This window comes from Prorops nasuta, unplaced genomic scaffold, assembly GCF_024137725.1.
Source record: "Prorops nasuta isolate Cenicafe-Biocafe unplaced genomic scaffold, Cenicafe_Pnas_1.2 PNAS00003, whole genome shotgun sequence".
In the NCBI taxonomy this organism is placed as follows: Eukaryota; Metazoa; Arthropoda; class Insecta; order Hymenoptera; family Bethylidae; genus Prorops; species Prorops nasuta.
Window position 1 is genome coordinate 4,884,736 of NW_027116800.1, and position 22,919 is coordinate 4,907,654.

General features: G+C 39.7%; 1 protein-coding gene across 3 annotated transcripts in view; it reads left to right on the forward strand.

Moving 5' to 3' along the window:
• LOC136785671 (kinesin-like protein KIF26A) overlaps positions 1 to 22,919 on the forward strand; it is a 320,836-nt gene that overhangs the window by 140,858 nt on the left and 157,059 nt on the right. For all 3 annotated transcript variants that reach the window (XM_066746852.1, XM_066746851.1, XM_066746853.1), the window contains exons 4-5: positions 19,377 to 20,204; positions 20,853 to 22,072. In XM_066746852.1, coding sequence (XP_066602949.1) covers positions 19,377 to 20,204; positions 20,853 to 22,072 — 2,048 coding nt within the window. The remainder of the gene's footprint in view (positions 1 to 19,376; positions 20,205 to 20,852; positions 22,073 to 22,919) is intronic.

Genomic DNA, 22,919 nt, shown 5'->3' on the forward strand with positions numbered 1-22,919 from the left:
TCAGGTTTCACTTTGGATCAGTCACTTCGCTTTCTATGTAAATGTCCGTTCGAATATTCATCGTATATATTTTGAGAATGTGACGATCTCCGTATAATTGATATGGAACGTGTCTTTCGGCATAATTAATGAGCAAGGGAAGCTTGGGTTTTGCAGCTCTGCTTTTTTTATCACACCGTTAAGCTGATTTTTAATTTAATCGCTCGCGAACCGAGTGGACTAATTGAATTTTAAGCTCAAACGTTTCATTATACGCGGCGCAAATGAAGACAAAAGCCACGTTTTTTAATTATCGCGCTTCAGAACGAGGAGTTACATCTCAAGAGAGCGTTCGAGGCCCTCAGCTACGTTCTTCTTCGGTGCCAGCAAATACTCGTCAGTCATCTTAGGCAAGCGAGAATAAGAGGTCGGTCCGAGAGAAGCGTATATACCTATAGTATATATATATACATGTAGCTTCCGGCTCCCAAATTAAATAAGACATTCATAAATTCCGGGACAAGGAGCGATAGTGATGGGGATTGAATCTTTTTTGCACCGTAGAAAACCCACAACAGGCTACTGAGTTTCAATTCTGCACTCTGGTCTTATATAGCATCTCCCACCATAACCATATGCCTTTCTTATTCTCGTTCTAACTTATTAGCCTTCTCTTTTTTTGTTGTTGCCTTGCCCTGCTATTCGTTTCTCCAGCTTCACCTGTTAGGCATCTTCTCTCTCCCTCTTCTCTTCCTTTTTTTGTCCTTTAATATCTTTATTCTGAACCATAAGACCCCACCATTCTACTCCTTCCGGTAATATCCGGCTACTTTCCTCCTATAAACCTCCAAGTTTATGGTAAATTGGCCGAAGAATTCTTATTCTTCTACCAGCCTCTTGCTTCCTTAATTCTTTTCTTTCCTCGACCGCACTCCACTGTCCCTTTTCCCTTCTTTCTTTTGCGATTTGACCCGAGTGCTTTGAATCGCGTCACACACCATCCAAGCTTTAACGACCTTGCAAACCTTGGAGCTTCCATCTCTCTCCACTTTTACATCTTTCACCAGGCAGCCGTAAAGGCAATGCTTTCATTTTTTTTCGGCGAAATATCGCAACGCAGTATATAACCTTCAAAGTTTTTAACAAAGTTTGCAAACTAAACAGGACCGATAAACTATCAAACAGTTAACATATATTTATACTGATTGTTATTATGGGATAAAGCTTTAATTTATAGGTAATTTTTCGATGGAAACAGCGTTAAATTTTAGATTGGTGTCGGATCCATCCTGAATTGCCTCAGCAACAGTTCAAGTATGTCCGAAGCAGAGATGAGTGGCTTTTGACGGCTAACTAATTTTCTCGTATAATTAATAATAAAGAGAGAGGGAGAGAGATCACGAACAAAGCTCGGAGCTTAAACTTAGCTTTAACTCGTGGCTCTTCAAAATTATTTGGAAGCTTCCGCAAGTATAAGAAGGAGCTAATTCTATCGTTATTTTATTAAAACTTTACGTGGGTGATAGTTTCAGATTGTACGTGCCATGTAATTGCATGTATGGTAAAATTGAAACTATAATTTATATATAACTACATTTTGCATAATATCCCGTTATTATGTTTCGTTCACACAAACATGCTAGAGTAACTTGATATTACGATATATGGTTGTCGTTTATTCTGTGCATGTTATTTATGCTTGTTTCATTGTTAGGATATGTCTAATAAGAAACACTAAGATTTGTCAGGATGTGGTTGGTATAAGACGTAAGATGACACCGCGTATTTTGTCATCAGAGAGTGATTAATGTTTCACTATATACCAACCAGACTGTTGTACGGAGCTAATTCACTTTTAACAGCTGAAATGGCATAGTTTAACTTGGTTCTCCAATAGTATAACCCTGAGCAAATCTTGAATGATAAAACTGCGTCCACAAACTCGATAAATAAGACTCTGAGTAATAAATATATAAGCTGCACTATTGATACTCGAGTAGCTATATAAGTTGAAGGTAAATATGTTGCAATATATATATATATATATATATATATATATATATATATAATATTTAGTTTCGTGCTTATAATATTTAGAGAGACCGCTAGATTTTAGCATCAAACGGGGTATTGGCTATATTACCAATACACTTTTAGCTGAAAGGGAGAGAGTTGTATAGTTAGTTGTCGTATTTGTCTATCGTAGGATACCGTAAACACCGAACCTTTAGCGGAACGTATTTGCTCCTGCTTATAATAGTCGAGTAATATTATGGATGGTCCCCTTACAGTTTGATACATCGCGGAAGAACGGTGTCATACATATAATATGTATGTACCTATAGCTATATTGGCCGATGTAAATTTGTGAGCATAAAGGCTAGGTAATATTATGAAACTGGAGACACCTTCATAATCCAGCCAGTCAGACCGACGCGATGCACGCGACGTTGGGATTTAACCGGTGCCTTTAATTATATGGTTCTAAGGCGATATATATATATATTACCTAATATACCCCTTCTCCACACCGACAGATAAATAATTGACGGCCATCTGAAAGATTAATATTGCACTTTTCTGCTAAGGAGCTGGATAAAGAGCTCCAACTTTTTGACATATTTTAGCGGATTCAATATCGCTTTGTCCAAGAGCAATGAGCTACAACGATCCGACAAAAGTTGAAAAGTGCCATTTCCGGAAATTGCGTGGCACTTTGCCCGCCTCGTCGTCCCGTGCCTCACCGCTCCAGGAACCCGGTAAAATTGTCGTACCTGCTCTTAACGACTGCTGTTATACATCTTCACGACTGGCTGCTGCCTGACTGGCATGGCTTGGGAGGGGGGAGGAGGAGGGAGGGCCGTGACAACGATTTTTATTATGGCTCGTGAAATTAATCGAAGCTTTCGCCACGGAGACGCGGTACGCATCGGAAAAAAGCGGATTCTCCATGTGCGTTCGTCCAACGTCGCCCTAAAAAGATTCGGGTCATTTGGCAAAGTGCTACTTTACTGTGTGCGTCGAATAAAAAACAGGAAGAAGAGAGACAGAAAAAAATCTCGCGGCTTCCCTCGCTTCTCCCGGTTATTATTATTCAGTCAGTTTTCTTTAATGGGCCGCGACGCCACCTTTGATCGCACAAAATTGTACCCCCTCCTATGTATAATATTGCCGCAATAGGCGCCTGATAGGACTGAGTCGAAATTCATGCAAGGCACATGCTTTTTGCCACTTGTAAAAAAAGCTTGTTGAGCATATCGACGTGAGACGCGCGTATAAATTATTTTATAGTTGCGGAAACGATTTTCTCTCTGATGGGCCTCTTTTTTGAAGATTCGACTAAAAGTTATATGGGAGTTGCGAAAAGTGAAACAGTTTAATAGCTCCGAAAATGCCCATAGTGCGTAGTCTGCGGGCAATTCGTTATCCTTGGCAAGAGGAAAGATTGTCGGTGGTTGAAAAGAAGGGCTGGATGGTAGGGTGAAAGTATGTTGCGTGAGGTAGCGAGGGGGGACGGCTAAATGGTATATGGAGAGAAGCAGACGAAGCACGGTCGAGTCGAGCACCGTTAATTTATGAACTTATTTTTCCTGGCGTGCAGTCGCAATTAATCGTGCCCTTTAAATACTACGTGTAACGTGCCCTACGAAAGCAATTTTTCTTTGATTAATTGAATTCAACGGAAATCGTTGCATATATATATATATATATAGCTAAATGAAAATTAAGTAAATTCGTAAATTATGAAGAATCGGTCAGTTTAATTATTTCTTTTTTCTTCGTAAATATTTATTTTATAGTTATATATATATAGAAAAGAGTAATGAAATGTGGATCGCGTCAAGAGTCTAGACAACATATAAAATACAGATAAAAATGGAATAATGTAAATATAAATAAAGTAGGACTCATTAATTATTTCATTTAAAACTAAAAAATATATCAATTTATTTCTGAGTAGTAAGAAATGAAATATTCAAAGTCTTTATTCAAATAAATACAGGTTTCAATCCAATTAAAGCAATATATGGTTGAATAATTGGGTTACCTGCTTCCAATGTAATATGTGTGATTTCAGCATTTTTCCCTTCACACACATACATTTCCCTAAAATTAATTCTACTATCTTGATTTTGTTGAATCAAGTTTTTATTGTTTAGTAGAGAGATAGAGGGAGAGTAAACAGCTGAATAGTATGTACATTTTTCTATATATACGTAGATAATAAATGGAAATGTATGAAAAACTGGCATAACGTTTTTAATAGAAAAATGGAGTTGGCACTATAGTGTTTGAAATGCTTGAAACAAATCAATTAGGTTGATTAGTGGAAGAATTAAAGGTCCTCATTGTCAGAAATTGATTTTTTTTACTGTTCACGTATCGACAATTTTCAATCATTATTTCTCCGGTGAACCTCTCTGACATTGTCGTTCAATAAAGAACTGATTGATTGCGTGGTATCCTGAAAGGAACAAGTTTCATGACATATCTCTTGTAATACGTGGGTGATTCAATATTCGTTATAATATATAGAATATACGTATTTTTAATAACGCTTCGAAATACATAAAAGCGTTCCAACAGGAAAGTAATGAACAAATTGCGGAACTGATTTTTGAGGGCGAAAGAGAAGACTTGTGTTGAGGTGGAATTTGTGGGGTCGCAGGAAAGAGTCTGCCGAAAATGTGGAAAATGAGACAGGGAGGGAATTTCGATGGGGAATTCTTGAGCATGCATGGAAATCCGACGAGCATGCGTCGATCCGGATACGATGTACCGCGATGTGGACTGCCGTTCTCGGTCATGTGAAAGCTACTGAGAAAGTTTAGCCGAAATACGCAGACCTTGTGGAACGTTACGAAATATTTTATTAAGTATCGCACCCGCAAACACAGCGATGCTTTATTAATATAAGTTGAAAAGGCCACATATATTATATTTAATTTATACTTAGAAAATTTTTATTTAAACAAGCAGAATAAAATTCGGACGTTCTTCTGTAACAAGTGTATTAATATCTATATACTTAACAATAATAAGCTATAATTACATATTATCAAATTTAGGTATATTCCACGTAACATGAATGCCACTGTACTAAATTCCTTCAATCGCGAAATGGCATTTATTATAGGTAACGTAATTTCAAAGACAATTTTTCAGATTACGATATATTTATAGCAGTTTAGTTTGCTGATTTCACACTACCATATTTACAATTTTAGTAATTTTATAAATATTATAGTGTGAAATTATTAAGTTTAATGACTCTGCACTATAATGTCGAAGAATTGTGTTAAAAACTGTTAATAATTGGTATATCGCGATGGAGCAAATTTGGTGCAGTGCTATTGATGAAATTTTGACTGTTTGTTTTTTTACGTGTATGATCGATTACCGCAGGAAAAGTAAACAAACAAGTGAGAGGCGTGTGTTGGCGCAACGCGGGGGTGGAATGGGTATAGATTTTGGCTGGGGTAGTTTTTGTTTTCCACGCGACGACGAATCTCGAGATGCTTTATTTACTCGGTTTTTATTTCTTAGATGAGAAATAAAGTAGTCGTAAATCCTTTCACCCGGAAAAAAGCCAAGTAGCATTTAAACCTGTCTGCATTACTGCAGGGAATATCCAGGACTCGACTATCTTTCCGCTCCACGAATTTTCACCTTTGAGCGAGATGACCATGAAAGTTGTGCAGGCATCCTCGGTATAAGCTAGGTCGCGTTAAACGATCCGAAATACGATATTAAAGGGAAAAGTCAATTGAATTAATTCTACCCATGCAGGGTTTTATAGCGATGCACAGACTGGTTCATGATGAGTCATGAATGGCCGGTGTTCAATCAATCTTGGACCAGCATTGGTGAATTGAGTGGCTCAATCATGGCAAATGTTCCGGATGATAAGATCGGTCTGATCGTAGATGCCAATGTTGGCTCTCTTGTAGTACCGATACTGCTCTACGTCAATTTGTGAGTTCAAATAAAAATTTAAATTATATTTCGCTTTTGATTTTTCACAAGAAATTAAAAGAGATCAACTATGAAAATATTTGTCGTGATACATCTCAATAAAAGTGTTTATTGAGATGGAAGGAAGTAATTATGGGGAGCAGGAGTAAGAGAAAATGAAGTGTGACACCGAACGGAAAGATATAAGGATATAAGCACGAGAGGGGTGGAAATAATTTATTTGCCGTTGGCTGTCAAGCGTGGTCGACCGCTGCAACGAGCCGTCGCGTCGCCGCGAATCGATCGGCGAAATTGAATATTCTCGTTAAGAAAACATTTCCACGGCCTCGCACCGGGACTGGGGTGGATTAAGCCCAGCTTTGAATTTCAAGCTCCCCTTGCTTTTGCCCCACCCCATTCCACCCTTCCTCTACCGCCCCATAGACCAAAAGTCTGCCTGTACCGCACGCACTCTAAAAAGAAGTTGATGCTTTTGTAATGGTTTGCAACGAATTAGTGGTCGTGCCAACATTGAGACTTTTGGGGCTTCGCCTCTTACGCTTTTCCAAAAATTTTATTTAATATTTTTTTTCTTTTTTTAGATAAGAGTTAGCTCGTCTTCCTTCCACTATAACAACCGTGTAAGATTTCATCATGATGTAGTAATAATAAGCAAATTAAATATTTTTTTGCGCCAATCTGGTTGTGGATATTGTGTTTCCATTTTCCAAGTCATCTTTTGCTCGCCCGCTCTCTCTCTCTCTCTCTCTCTCTCTCTCTCTCGCAGGTGTGAGGCCTACGATTTGACGGCTGATTGAAAAGTTAGCGACACCCCAATCGTCGGGACGATGAATCTTCAAAATGAAATCAGAGCTATATAGATATGGTGTGGTGGTATTTCTCTCGAGCCATTAGTCGGTACTGGGGATGGTTTCCGTCAAGCAGATCGAATCCCCCTCATCTGTTCATTCTCCTTCGACACTTTGCTGGAATTTCTCTCCGTGCTACTCCAGTATTAATTTTCCCGTCCTACGAAAATTTTGTTTTCTCTTTTTGATTTCTCGTTCTGCTTTAAAAAATTTTTCAAACACTATGCAAAAACATGTATCATCATCGTCGTCACCGTCATCGTCGTCGTCGTCGTCGTCGTCGTACCATAAAGATTATTGCGCGTAAAAATTTCTCCGCCGACGGCATACTTGCGCGACTATACCGATCTCGACACTTTCAATTCGAACTCCTGCTGTAGCAGAGGCTGATAGGGGGAAAGAAGCAGAGAATTCCCGAGAATTCCTGTAACCTGCCACGTATATATATATATATATATGTGTGTGTATACGGCATTCGCGTGTTTATCGGAGCGTTGCCTGCACAGATGACACGAGAGTGCGTGAGCGTTACTGCGGTGTAATTTGTAGGAAACGCTTTCGAATTAATGACATTTTCACGTGATACCTAAACACGCGCGAGGAGACGGCAAAATTCGTCGCTAATCAGATTAGAGGTGAAATTAACGGATTTGGAGACTCGATCTGTCCGGGAAATCGAAACCTCCTACCTAATTAACGATCCCTGCTCGTTAATTACACGCATTAACCAGCCTGTTATGACCAACCAGCAAATTTTGATGGATTTGCGAATTGCGTGGGAATTAGATACACCGTTAAGAATAAGCTTACGCGCGCGCGCACGGTAGCTTAATGAAAACTCCAGAAATGTTTCGAGTGTTGCTTGAATGTACGCACCCACTCACACATACATATATAGGAGATACAGAAAAACTTTTGAAGATTTACCGAGTTAATGAATTTTACAAGAGATCCTCTCATTTATACATGTAGAACCGTATATTAAATATGATGAGTATTGTGTAGCATTTGTCGGAGTCAGATATATAGGAGGAATCTTTCGAGCTTATAGGTAGAGACGGTGTTAGATAAAGGAAATATAACGAGGCATCGCTTAAATGCGGTATTCCCGCCGATAACGACCTCGCAACTTTGCTTAACTTCTTTGCAATAGTCACGGGGCATCCGCTGCATGGTTGTCTTTATTCTTGGCCAGATGGTAAAGTTGTATGGGGGGTAGACCTAAAGTTGAAGTAGAAGACGCAGAGGGAAGAAAGTGCGCGGCTAAAGAAGAGATCTAGTTGGTCGGCGGCACGGCCTTTCATTCGTCAACTTACAAAAAGACTTCGTTACACTTTATAGCTACGTGTTACGCTCAGTCGAAACACAATGGATCATGCATATCCTTCCGCATGTGCCAATGATTCCTGTAACGAGGACTTCGCAAGTCGCGCGTCTCTCTTATACGCTACGCATGAATTTAATAACCAAATTCTCTTCTACGCAACGACGAGCGTTATTTATTTATGAGTTTAGGTCATAAACTATGAGGCAACCTGGCTACAATAAATGTCAAAACAATCTCTCACTGATTGGTTATTTACTTGATTATATCGAGCTGATACAAACTGCAGCAGCTATTATATGAATATATTTCTCATAATAGGCTCGTAGCAATGGTTATCGTTTCCCATAAAATTACAGAGATTTCGTCTAAACGACTTATAGGACGCCAGTGCGTACTGTCGTGTACTTAGGTTAATCAAGGCATCAATATTATCAATAACGAGACTTGCGCACATGGCTCCTCTTTGTCAGGTATAAGCCTCGTGCGAAAAGTGAACGGGACGAGAAATGTCGTAAAGTAAAGTAAGAGCTGCGATGCTGCATACGACTCGTGTGCCAGATAGCTTTCCAACAACATAGTGCGATTTAATCAATCTTAACGATCAGTTTATTATTCCGAGGGTGCATGGACCGTGCAAATGCTGTCCAGTTAAGCACAGAGGCCAGCACTATACTACCATAACGACTCGCCCGGCCTATTCCTCTAGCTCCCTTGCGAGGATCAGTTGCTCTCCCCGTGCTAGAAATTGCTTTAGCGCTAGCACTGCAGACATTAAAATGACTTGGTCTCTGCGACACGTATAGACACGATACAGATCCTACCACTTCCTCATTCCTCCTTTCTTCCTCTCTTTAGATTAGACAGTATTGCACTGCTAATAAACTGCACCAAACAATTATCTATAAAGCCTGACATAGTGCAGCAGGCTTTGATCAGTTTTCACATATTATTCTTCAAATATTTTTATTATATTATCGTTAAAAAAATATATACAGTACATAACTGGTATATAATAGTAGCAGTTAGTATGCAGTCAACAGATTAATTTGTAGAACAAAATTGCAGATTCGTGTGCATAAAATGTAGGTAAGTAAAGTAAGGGTATTATTCTTCTCAAGGTTTTTAAACGGAGAGCAATCCCACATCTGCTTTATTTAGTCAACTTGAGGATTGCACTGGAATATCATTCGATCTAATAATGTCGCTTACTTCGATAAAATTTAGCTGCTCGAAAAGGAAATCTGCTGGAGGTTGTATTTATCGTAACAGACGGATGAGCGCGCGAGCTGTTTTGGTGATAAAGTACAACACAGAGGAGGTGTATAATGCGTAGCTTTAATTAGAATGCAATTTTCTACGCAGTGGCCATCCCTTTGAAATGCTGTTAGGCTTCCACTCGAATACACGAAGCAGCAGCAGCAATCGAGTCCTCGAGGCGTATTGCTCGCGCCCTTCCTTACTGCGTCGACGTTTTGATCCGCGAAGATTAAAGGGCCCCCTTCTCCCTTCTATATACGCATATATCTCACTCTCTGCATCCTTTCTTCCCTTCTCAAACTACCTATAATCCTGATGCCCTTGTTTCCGCGCGTCGAGTGCCAAGCTGCAAGTGCAAGAGCTTTCCCTATAACCTCCATCTTCTCCTGCCTTATTCCTTCCTTTTCCTCTCACCATTTCCATATCGAATTTCAAAGAAAAAGTTGCGCGCATCGAGTTATCACTCGATAACAAACTCGACCTACACTTTATTTGAAGGAATTTATAGAGAAACTGTAATACAAGTAATTCCAGAGTGCATGAAAAAAATTCATTTCGCAACAATTATAATAAATAATTTAAAATATTGATCTAGTGAATGTGTGTATTTTAAAATTTTAAGCGAACCTTTATAGTAGAATAAAATCATATAAAATCTTTAAAAATTCCTAATACTATACTTTAGCGCGTTCATCCGTCGTATCGGTGAAAAGCTAGGCTCTTAATGTCAACAGTCGATATTTATTATTCCTAGTGTATTGATGATAGCACACGCGACCTGTCGCGTGTGTCGCTTGGAACTCTTTACGGATTCCACCCTCGAGCATCGAAATTCCGTATAAATCCCATTTACGATCCAATCCGACCTGATAAATTCCAGAAAATGGACGAGTCACGATGGCGAGGGCTCTTTGGCACAGAGAGTATGCAAGAACTATAATGGATTATCGGAGAGGAGATGATGGTGATCGGTAATAGAATACCGGTTAGGGTTAAAATCCATCAAGTCTTCCCTCCTATATCTGTAACGAGTTGTCAGTTTTTCCGTAGCCTTATATATCTGCGGATATGCAACTATTATTTCACGAGACATCATATCCCTTCAGATTTTGCAGTTTCCATATATATACTTGATTTTTTAATTCGTGAGACTGTCGCTTTTCTTTAAAAAAAAGTCACTTCAGCTGTGGCATCGCCATTGATTTTTTTTATCGGTGTAGGGAGGAAGCGTCACATGAGAGTGTATATATATACAGCTTTCTCTTGCAGGAAAACTTTACCTACTCTTTACGACGATCGGGAGCAAGAAGGTAGAAACTCGCAGTCCTTACCGAAGTAAAGAAAACGAGCCTACGAATGTCGAGAGTAATTTCTTTGTCCTTTTTACTAGCGACGACGACACTGCCTATATAAATCAAGGCCAACTCTTAAGGGCGTCATGATTCAACGACAAGCTTTTGTTACGAACAAGCAGTCTTTCTTCCTGCTTTTTCCTTCAGGACTTCATCTCCGATGAGAAAGTCCTCCTACTAAGCTGGCCTAGAAGGAGATACAAATGGATTAACTGATAGTAGGGATAAGACGGAGCATTCTATCTAACTTATATCTCCAAATAAATAAATTTTAAATGGGAAAATTAAATGCACGATACGGGCTAAACACTTTATCATTGAAATTAGATCATTAGATATCGTGACTAACGAAAGAGTACGATTCTCTATTGTTATTACAATTTCTTTTAGGGTTATTTGTTATTGACTTTTATGGGAAAAAACAATTAAAAAATTGTAATTGTAATAAAGAATTCTGCAACTATAAATGGCATAAACAGTGCTAGTGTAGTAATTAGTTTTGAAAAAAATAAAGTAGAGTGAAGTTTAGTTGACATGATAGATAGGATCTTGAAAAAGATAGAAAATGGTGATGTACGGGGGTGACAATTGGCGACAAAGTTCTATAATGCAGAGTCAGTACGGGGAGTGTGAGAAGAGGAGGGTCTGCATCACTGCAGACGTCAGTGATGTTCCCATCCGTCATGGTTGTCGCCGGGCACCAAGAGCTTTTCAGAGCCCCATATAGCCGCAAAACCCCATGTGTGCACCGTACTGGCGTAATCGCGCACCAGGTGTCTCGCTGACGTCTCTTAACGAAGGACGCAACCCCCATTGCAAGATTCGCCCCTTTCTACGTTGTTTCTTCATCCGCTTACACAACTACTTCTTTGCAAGGGGATGATACTTTTAAGAAATAGGGCGAGAGAGGGAGAGAGAGAAAGAAAATTTATTTAAGCTGCATTGGATATTTCAATCTGAAAAAGTATTCTACCAGTCAGCTGCACTTTCTTATAAACCGAAAGTGAATTTAACAATTGCGCACTTCTCTATTCGTTATGTGCTTACCAGCACAATGAAATTGTAGTGAAAATGTAATTAGTGATAGTGATCAGCGTAATCAATCGATAATTTAATCCTTTTTGTTCTGGGACTTTTTTCATTTACGTATATACGATTACTTATTCTGACTTCTTGGTTATTGTGTTGGCATGCATATAGCGAATAAACAAAAAAACAGATAACAGAGAAAAGGAAGCTATACTTCCTATTTTACAGGAATTTTGCATAAAGCTTAAACGGTTTAGAGAATGGTGAGGAAAGTTTCAGTGGATGGTAAGTTTATCATCCAGGCTCGAAGTGAGAATGAGAGAATATCGAGAAACTGGCAATGGGGAAGCTGGGTGAAGAGAAGAACTGAGACGCTTTTAACAAGTAGCAAGAAAAACCAAGAAGAGGAGATAGCATTGCAGACCGAAAAGTATTTGCTTCTTTTTGTAAATCTCAAGTGCATGGGTATAAAGATAGTATTCTACCTGTTGGACTGTTTATTCTAGACCAATATAATCGAAGAGTGGACCTACCTAACTGAGTGCTACAATCCATTTTTACGTTACTTTTTTCAAACAGATTTACTTGGAGGCAAAAAGAACGCGCAAACATCTTGCATACGTTCGATACTGGCCCGTTAACTTCACTTCCCAAGCAGAAAATCTCGTTTTATGGTCTTCAATAATACTTATAGGTTGTTTTTTCTTGCATGCCAAAGCAGAGCTCGCGTCAGCCTTAGTATTATGCTAACTGAACCATTTTATTATCGCGTATGAAGTTTTTACTGAATTTTGATTTATTGATATGCCTTGTTATAAAGTTTCTTTCAAATTAAATCTTATTGGTAAATCCTTCTTACGGTGTTTCAACTGAATTCATTGTACTGTGTAGTGAGTGTGTGTGTGTGTGGGGGGGGGGGGCATACAATATATTCTATAATATATAGTTGGTTAATTGTTGATAAAATTAATTTCCACAGAGTTTGAACAACTAACATTGACTGTTGTCAACTTGTTAAATCCCTTGGTCAAATAAGCGTCAAGTACCTGCCTTATATCCAGAAAAGCAGGTGCCATTTGCCATTGAAATCCGGCTAACATTAAGAGACGTCCGATCCAAATCCGGGTGGCATTTGCGTTGAGAATTCTCATCCTACTCGAGTTACGTTTTCGACGTTACGTTTTGCCTTCCCTTTACCTTTTCGAATCCCTTTCATATGCGTATATGTTCGTATATATACGCATGCACCACTATCACAAAAGGCTACTTCACGCCACTATCCCTCTAAACTCCTCCCCAGACTCTAAGTATGCTTTACTGCTAATGTATAACATCTCCTGGACATTTCAACCATCGAACGTTACCCTCTTAAGATCCACAAAGCAAACAGCAACTGCAGAGATAAGAGTCGTATCCTTCGGGAGTTCGCCAAAGATAACAGAGGGGTTTAAAAGCTTCGTGACGTTTGCACGTGCATTCTTCTTTGGCTTCAATTCTCTTTTTCCTAGAAGCATAAAAAATTGTTCAAACGCCATTGCAAGTATTAAAAGAGATCTATTATCTTTCGAGGGCTTTACGTTTTTGCGAATAATCCTAAAATCAATAATGATCACACGATGCAGGCAGAAAGAAACTAATAAAATTTCGTTCTCGTGCTTTCGCAACGTTTTCCAAATGCAGCATAAATAATGATTGGAAATGCAGGGAAGTAACTGATCTGTTAAATTATTATGTTTAACTATTAACGAAGCATCACATTGGGTGCTTCATGATGAATGCATGCTTGCATGCGTAGGGCCAAATTATAATTAATTAGTATGCGGTTGATTAAAACGTGAATCCAAATTTACAATATGCTATATATATATATATATGTACATTCCGTTGCGTTAATTACTATTGGAGTACGATTTATATGTATATATATATGGCACATGCAAATATTACTTAGCATCCGCAGCATCTTTACTCTATGGATCTTATTTGATTACGTTTAATTAAAGATTGATGATCACTTTCATTTTATCATTCTTTCAGTTTAGCTACGTATAATGCTAAGCATATTTTCTTACTTTGATGGTAGCGAGCAGGGAGCTTAGCTTCTCGGTAATGAAAGAAAAATAGCAGGCAGTCCTATAGGGTGACGCAGCTTTTGTAGTCGCTTTCGATCTTTCTGGGCCCCGGCCAGTAATATGCACCATCATTCTGCTAATCTATTAATTGCGTGATTTTCCGGCCTTGTAGAAACAAGATTAGATACTGATCCCTCAAGGGTTCGTTCATGGAGATACTGGAGAAATTTTCCATCATTTTATCATGACAATTAATGTATATAAAAACATTCTCAAGCGTTAGATGATCGTTTTTGGTGTGAGCCTATTGAGAAAGAAAGAAAAAATTATCTCGTAAACTGTTATCACTGTAATCAAATTATAGGGGCAATAGTTAGCTAATATCTATCTGCAGTTATCTGTGAAATTAACACAGGCGCAGTCTGGCATCATTAATTCTGCTTAGAGCGTTTAATGCTCAAACCAGCCTGTCCTCTCTAGGAATCTGTTGTATGTGTTTGCTATGGTCTTTCATTTAGCCAACCATGAAATATCTGTACGAAATGACGACACGTTTCAAACATTCAAAACTTGCGGTGTAAAGCTTCTGATATTTGTTTCTTATTATGTCGACCCTTTGTTTTAGAATTTACCTTGCCCCTCCCCCTCCCACTTCAACCCCCTAGCCCTCTGTTTCTCTTTGTTCTTCCGGTGCGTCTCCGATCATTCGCGCTCCGCTTCATCTATTTCGCTGAGCGCGCTAAAGGTTTTTCCTTCTCCCTCCCCTTTCTCCTCCCTCTCATCTTCACAGATGTAAAGGTGTGACTCTCTGTCTGTCTATCTGTCTCTCGAGCGCGTCGTGCGATGATTATTCGGAGTGATCGTGGGCGTTTCTTTGCCGGGACAAATTCAGGCGTAAGAGATTGCTGAATCTTTTTCCACACATTTCTATCATCACTACCCACATACATCTTGGTACTTTTTCGTTACCTTTTCTCTCGCGTTGGCTGTTCCCATAAGTCAATTGTTAGTATACTTCAAAACTCATTCATTTCAATGTATATATAGTATATACTTTTCTTTTCAGAGAAACTAGAAAATACGAAATTTATATTTTCCCAGTCAGATATATTTTGAATGCAAGCATTGGAAAAGAAGAAATAATATTGCAGCACACGTATAGCCTATAATGTCAACAATTTGTGCAAAAATGACAACGGCAAACACGTGCCGGGTTACAAAGTTGCTCATGGCTCTCGTTATAATTTTCGAAAAATATTGTACAGTGAAATATAGATATACATATATATATATATATAATTGAAAGGTTTTGAGGATGGACACGGGCGTTATGGGGATAATTATGCCTTATGATAAACATTTTAATAAATCCCAGACTCGAATCGTTTACACGAGTGCAGCAGAATTGAAATTACCAGGCACGATTTTAATCTGTCATTGAAGTTTCCCTGTATACTGCGAAATCATGTATAGCACACTTGGCGACTAATTAATGGCCTTCAATTAACGTTTTTTTCATTCTCTTTCATCATACTGACACTGAACGACTGCCATTACTGCCGAAAGCTGATTGCGTTTATAGTTGAGGGAAAATAAATTATTACGCAAAGTAATGGAGCGCTGCCGGCAGTATCCAGCTGGTTATCGAGTGGGAATGTTTCATTTTACTAGCTATGCCACGGGTGACTTGGCAACATCGCGAACAAAGCAAAGCAGCTAAAGATTCTCATTCGACGATTCAAACCGAGCATTCCTAATTTGATTGGCAATCTGCACGGCTGGCTGCTACCGCATTGAGACAGGAGAGCCCACTGTGAAAACTTTATAGATATAGTACTATGTATGTGTGTTTTCCTGGCAATATCCAGCCCTTCCACGGGAACGGTAAATGCAGTTATGATAATACGTGCCACCGGAATCCCGTTTAAAGTCTACTCGTGGTTATATCCTCGTTACTCTTCTCTTCTTAACGCGAATGATCGTCATTAATAAGCGTCGCTGTATACATTAATACTATTAAATTTCCTCGACAAACGGACAATTTACTTTCAGCCTTATCAATTCTCTATCGCTCAATTCTTACAGTCGTATTGGCATGAAACTTGGTCCACGATAGTATTGCATGTGATTTATATAAATTTACACATATTAAGTTTCTTTTGCGCAAGAAACAGGACTGAGGGACTATATAGGCGAGGTTGAAAATAAATTTCATCTTATCAACACTATTAAATATTATATGCTTTGCTGATGAAATAATAAACTATGTCAGTTTACTTTTATACAATGAATTTTAGATTTCATCAGAGATTTCAGAGGAAACCTGCTTTGGTAACAAAGCGTGTATATTAGTAGACTGACCGTGTTTTGTCCGAGTAAAGTGTCTATAAGTAGTCAGACAAGCGGAATGAAATTCATTACTCGGCTTCATTTCATACTTGCGCGCACCCCAAACTTCATTCTGACCGCGCTTCTGTATACGCTCGATCCTTTGTCTTCATTCCTTTATTGCGTATATTTTTTACTTCTCCTTGTTCTCTTGTATTCTACACTATTCTTTTCGAGACATTGCTATCTTTCCATTTTATATTCCAGATTCTTATATAAAAGCGATTAATTAGGTATAGTATATTTTTACACCTTGATAAATTTCTACCCTCGATCTTTCCACTTGACGGATTCTCTGCATTGTTTCCAGCTCAACTCGTCATCTGTAACTAATTTTCCAGCGTCGAATATCTACAGTTTTCATTGTTATTTTCGTTAATTTTATTTCTTAATTGAGCAGCTTTTGCTCGGCTTTTTCAGCGCTTCGGGCATTCTGATAAACAGCAAAGCGAAATACCAGTTGTTCTCTAGTATTATCAAAGGGAACTCGAGTGACTCAATTTTAATAATTTGCAGCTTACAGAGAGAAAAGCTGCATTTCACGAATTATTAGTCGTCTTTCCTGAAACGGAAATCAGAGAACGTCTGGTGATTATGAATAATATTTTTTAATGAATTTTAAACGAATGTTTTTATACTTTATTTTGTTAAAAGAAGAGACCACTTGTAGGTACTCAGTTACAATACTACAGATTAAAATTGTACACAAGAATAGCTCAAATAAATCAATCAACGAGGGATTTTTGTATATAGTAACAACTAACAGAGCCGTAATCATGGAATCCTGCGAATCTAGACGCGCCCAACTCTAGACTTTATCGATGGGCTATCGCAACGAAGCTTGTTATTGCTAAAGTAAACAACATCGTTATCGTCTTTTGGAATACAATTTTTGAGAAAAAAAAATCATTAACAGTTATGTTTATTCGGGTCTATGATTTTTCTCGTTTCCCAATCTGTAGGGTTCGAATACGTCCACTTTAAAATCGCAATATGATAACAATATATTCCCTCGCGTTCTCCTTTCACAGTTTTCCCAATCGTTTACTGAAATTATGCGTGATCATCAGCAATTGACAGTAACGACGGGATGCTGTACATTTATGAAACCGCGGGCTGTAATGAATGTTTACTTATATATATGTAATGTATGCCATCGCGTATTTTACGTAGTGTGCACAGAGAAAATAATCGCAACGTTGCGAAATGAAAAATCATAGAGAAGATGACCCCTATGAAACGTGCATGTACAAGGAAACCCATTTAATTGATCCAGCCTCGTTGCAGTTGCGATCGATACATTTCGAAAGACGAAATGGCTCGTATAAATGTATCTGCATGGTCAACATGTAAATTGGCGTCGTAGTAAACGTATGGTTATAAATTTATTTGATGTTAATATTTTTGAATTTCCATTATAAATTTTATGTACACACCTACACATTATCCACACTTTATTTTCTTTTTCTATCTTTCTCACTCACTCTTTTATTTCGATCGTCAAGAGAGGGTTTTTTTACTTGAAAAAAGAAAAAAAAATCTTTTCATCAAGCTTTCATCCAGCTACGCCACGAAATCTTCCGTTATGTGTCTCATTCCGGAAGGCTTAAAGTTTCCTCTTTGTATGCAGATAAAACGTGATATCACGCGGAAATTTGATATACGACAAGGGTAGAATTTACACTTAATTTTCGGTGCTTACATAAACGGTGTTCAGAGAGGTTCGGCTGGTAAGAGTTCATAGCTGCGAGCTTCTAACAAGCCTTAAAATATAATAAGACTGCACTATCGTTATAAGGTACTATTCCATAAATACAATGCTGAAGCTATTCTACTTTTGTTTATTATGATTTCTACATTTCAATATATAGATGCGCCTTATACTTGCAACTTGATTCTGCGGCTGAGTCGAGCTCTCGTGTTTCGATAAAAATTAATCGTGATTTTTCCATGAAGAGAGTTATGGACCGAATAACGTAGTCAGCAGAAGATAAGAGTGGAAAAGAGTACTTGGCAGTGTAAGAAGAATCCGCAAAGGGTCTTAGCTTGTTGAAGTGCGGAGAAAGCCGAGTCGGGGCAAGTGCTAAGAGCAATAAGAAGAGGAGAGCCCGCGGAAGTTTGCCGGGTTATAAATCGGCCGGGAATGTCTTATTCGTAAACGCTCGAGTATTTAGCGTGAGACAAAAAGCCAAAGTGAGATAAATAAAATCTGCCAGCGAGAACTTATATAGGGTGTGTCCTGTGCTCGCTTCAACTTTCTCAGACGATTGGGAGCGTTATCTTATCTTTTTAAAGAGTCAAGTGACCTGAACAGCAGGCTTTAGAAGTATATAGTCTCTCTCCCTCTCTCTCTCTTTCTAGATCAGTTTAATATATAGATATGTGCGTTCAATATACTATTACTAATACAATATTCATTAAACCACAACTCGTTTAAAAAAATCAAACGATATTGAATCATCATCAGCGTAATATGAAAGATTTAAAGATACGTCATGTTTTTCGTTAGTACTGCGTTCATGTGGAAGGAATAGGTGATGGTAGCGGAGATCGGTAGGAAATTTCGGGTTTAAAGTGGCATGTGCAGGTGATAAATCGGGAGAAACCGGTTCGCGTTTCGAGTCCTCGGGGCAATCGATATGGATGGCGTGCCGCGCGCACCGCGCACCTCCGATCACATGCACTTTTCTCTTTTTCCCTCTTCCGATTTTTTCTCTTCTTATAGCCTTTGCAGATTCGCACCCTTATGCGCAGTGCCGCGCGCGCGAGATAAACGATCATCATCCTACAGATATCCGTTCACGATCTGTATAGCCTGCTCTTTCGCTCTGCCATAAAGCGCACGTGCTGCAGCAGCTTATCTCTCACGACTCAACTTTTTCTCGCTGCGGGCCTAAATTCGTGTGGTATATATATATATATATATATATAGCTGTGAAAAGATTAGCCAACTGCGCAGATAAGATAATTATTGCAGCCATTTGCAACCCGATTTCGAAGCTTTCTTGCACTTTGCCAGAGAGAAACCTGATGTACATTTATCTTTCTCCAGATTTATCCGTGGCGAAAGCTCCGGCAATTGATCGCGATCGCATACAATCCACAATAGTGTTACGAGCCTTTGTTGAAATCATACCTTGTCTTGCAGATAAACATGGATGCTGTTACGTCGACTGATTATGACAGCACACAGCTTACCCGGAACTTTAACCAAGTTGGCTTTAATACGTACAATTATTCGCAATACGAGGATAAATACAAGCCGAGGCAGGTACCCAAGTACGGCGATGAATGCATGGAGTATGGTCGAAACTCTGTTAGGATGAGTCTAAACGCAAGGTTGACCTCGAGGCATCAGCAAGAGGGGATGACCAAGCACGACCAAAGATTTCCGAGGAGCCATTCGCAACCGGAAAAACAACATCATTCTTCCCACGAGGCTAGATCCAAGTCGCAGGATTCCCGAGAGCTAAAGTTCTACGAGATTGATCCACCGCTCAAGACTGAGATTCTGCAGCAACGAAAACTACAGAGACTGCACGCTGCAGATAGGGAGAAGACCGAACTCACCTATTACGCGATAGACGGACCTATGCAAGAGCCGTCAAAAGACTCGACGTTTGAACTGTGCAAAGAGAGAACCGAGAGGAGGGATAAGTCATACGGGCTTCAAGAAAAATCCATACCGCTGAAATCGCTGAAATCTAATAGACATCAGAACCACGAGGACACCAAGCACAATTCGTCTCTCAATAGTCAGTTCGGCCAGTCGCAATCCGACTCGAACGAATCTCAATTACCAAAGTACGTTAAGCAACAGAATAATCCTTGCATCGATCCTCCGAAATACCGAATTCACGACAAGCCACCAAAATATCAGGAGACACTGCCAAAGTCGGATCCTCCGCCCAAATATACCGAGCCTCCGAAATATTCCGAGGTCACTAGACGACAGGACGAAGCCAAACGAATTCAGGTAAGTCAGATTTGCATGATATTTCCATTTTAAGTCTAAGCGAGTCGAGTCTTCTCCCTGATGTCAATTGAAACGTTTCCTCGGCAACTCTACATTAGCCAAATAATTATTAGGAGTTGCGTCGGATGCTCTCAACGGAATATCACGTCGTATATATACAATATAGTATATTGATATTGCAAATCGTTAAACTTTAAGCAGCAAATTAGGTATACCTATATATATATATATATATTTATATACAGCTAATGACGGACGAAGAAAGGAAAGAAACGCGAAAGTAGAGATTGCTCGTTAGTTTTCGTAGCAAAATTGATCAATGAAAGAGAGTAAAAGTTGGATCTCGAAGAGTTAATTTTAGACAAGTATCTCGGTGGTCCGATCATATCTCGGACTAATAAAAAGTTGTCTCGAGATTTGGAAAGCGTATCGCTAGGATAGGGTAGCTTGGGAATCTACAATTCCGAATGGGCTCTGACCGTTTGAAGGCGATAAATCAAGTGCACGTGCCGATACTAGTGCGCACGTGCAGCTGTGTGTTTCGTTTCGGGGCCGCAGGAGTATATAGGTATCGGTAGGTCGAATCGTAGGGTAATAATACCATTACAGCAAGTACACTACTACACTAAGAGAGATTATCATTGACAGGAGGAGCGGTCTCGTCGGCAAGGAACGGCCGGAAGCTGGAGTGGCGGTGGCGGTGGCGGTGTCGCTGTTGGAGGGAGAGGGGGTGCTTCCACTCATGGCGCCGAGACGCCCTCTAATCTGGCCAGTATCACGCCAACTGCGCGAGAGGCAACAACGCGTCCACCCACGACCACCACGCACCAGCGACCCTCCAAGAAATCATCGGACCTGCGTTGCACCAATAACAACATCATCTACGTCACTGGTATCAACAACGGTGACGCCGGTGGCGGCGGAGGCAGCAACAACAACAAGGACGAGTACCACTCCGACAATAGCAACGATGACACAGAGATCATCGGTATCCCCAAAGTAGATCCTACCAAAATTCCTCCTCTTCACCCTCCTCCGCCTCCTCCTCCTCCACCCCCTCCTCTCCCTCCTAACAATCCTTCACCTACTTCCAATCCTCTGAATCATTGTCACCATAATCATCGTCATCAACATCATAGCAGTCATCTCCATCAACAGCAGCAAACTCGATCCGTGGTTGGTTCGAGTAGTGGTGGCAGTGCAATTGTTAATAATAGTTGTGGTAGCAGCAGTGCTCGTAACAGCGGTGCTTACGTCAGTGGTGGTAACGTTGGCGATGCTGATCTGAGTGACGGTAGATACAAGCAGGGCTCCGTGGACTCGTTTCTGAAGAACGGTGAAACGGCTCAAGGTCGTTCTTGCGAAAGGTCAATGCTTAAGCTTGAAAAGCCAGTTGGCAAAGGTTTGCAGGAGATGGCCAGTGGTAAACCTGCCGATAGGATCAAGTCTAGCCAGGAAGTTTATAAACACGAGCTCAAGGTCAAGTCAACACACGAGCATGGCTTCAAGATGGAGAATCTCAAATACTACGGGGAGTTGAAGGGTTACGATTTCAAGTCTTACGGGAACATAGACAAACCTGCGACGAGCCATGAGAAATCTCATCAGCACGGGCCACCTGACAAACTTGGTCAACACGAGAAAGTCCACTCGAAGGTGTCTTCGTCCGGTCAAACTTACGCCCTTGCTAAGGTCATTGGGGAGAGACAGGATAAATGCTTTTACGGGGACCACTACTATCACAGATCGTCACATTCGAAAGCACAGAGCGCGTATCAGCTTTACCAGGAGACCAAATACTCTTACAACGTGAGCGGAGTACCCGGAACGCCTGCGCAGGCTAGCGCAGCGGCAGCTTTCTTCGCAAGGTCAGTTACACTACCTCGTCGTATCTTTGTATATATAGTTTCCACGCACCCCTCCTCTAAAATTCATTATCTTTAAGAAGACTAGCGCGACAAAATTTCATCTTCATATATATAATTGCGGTCTTATTATTTTTCTTGTGGGTATAACGCACACATTTTGAAAGTTAGTTTAGTCCTCGCGAAATCATTGAAGACCGATAAATTTTCACCTTGGAGTCGATCGGGTGTTGAACACGTCGCGTCGCGCCATACCGAGTACCGACGTCACCTTGATGAATTTTCCACGTGAGAACACGGTAGCATAGACGATATCATAAATCGTGTATAGCGCGCACGTGCTACGTGCTAGAGGGTGCCAAGTGCACCAAGGAAACAGTGCGTCTCTAAAGGATTTAGACCCGACCTCTCAACCATTTAGTACTATATTATATGTATGTACATAGAATGTACCTACAGTGCTGGAAATGGCACAATGCCATCCACTTGATTCTCGATCCCTTCTTATTTTATTAGTCCTATCCTCAACTCCTAATTTCTATAGATAAAAATAAACGAGTATGAAACGTGTCGGCACATTCGCAATTAGCACTATTCAATCCCTCTACCAATTCCCATTTTTCTATAATACATATACGCATAAATATTTTAGAAACAATAATTGTTATTCGACTCGTGAATCTTGCGATTTGTCAAACTCTTTCGCATTATAATACAAATGACAAAAACTGCAGTGAATATATTTCTTTATATCTCGTTGACGCGTTTTGTGAAAAATGTGTAGCGGTACCGTTAGGTTTTTCACTCGAAATACATTGAGTATGCATGCAGAATTGGCAATCGTGTGCAA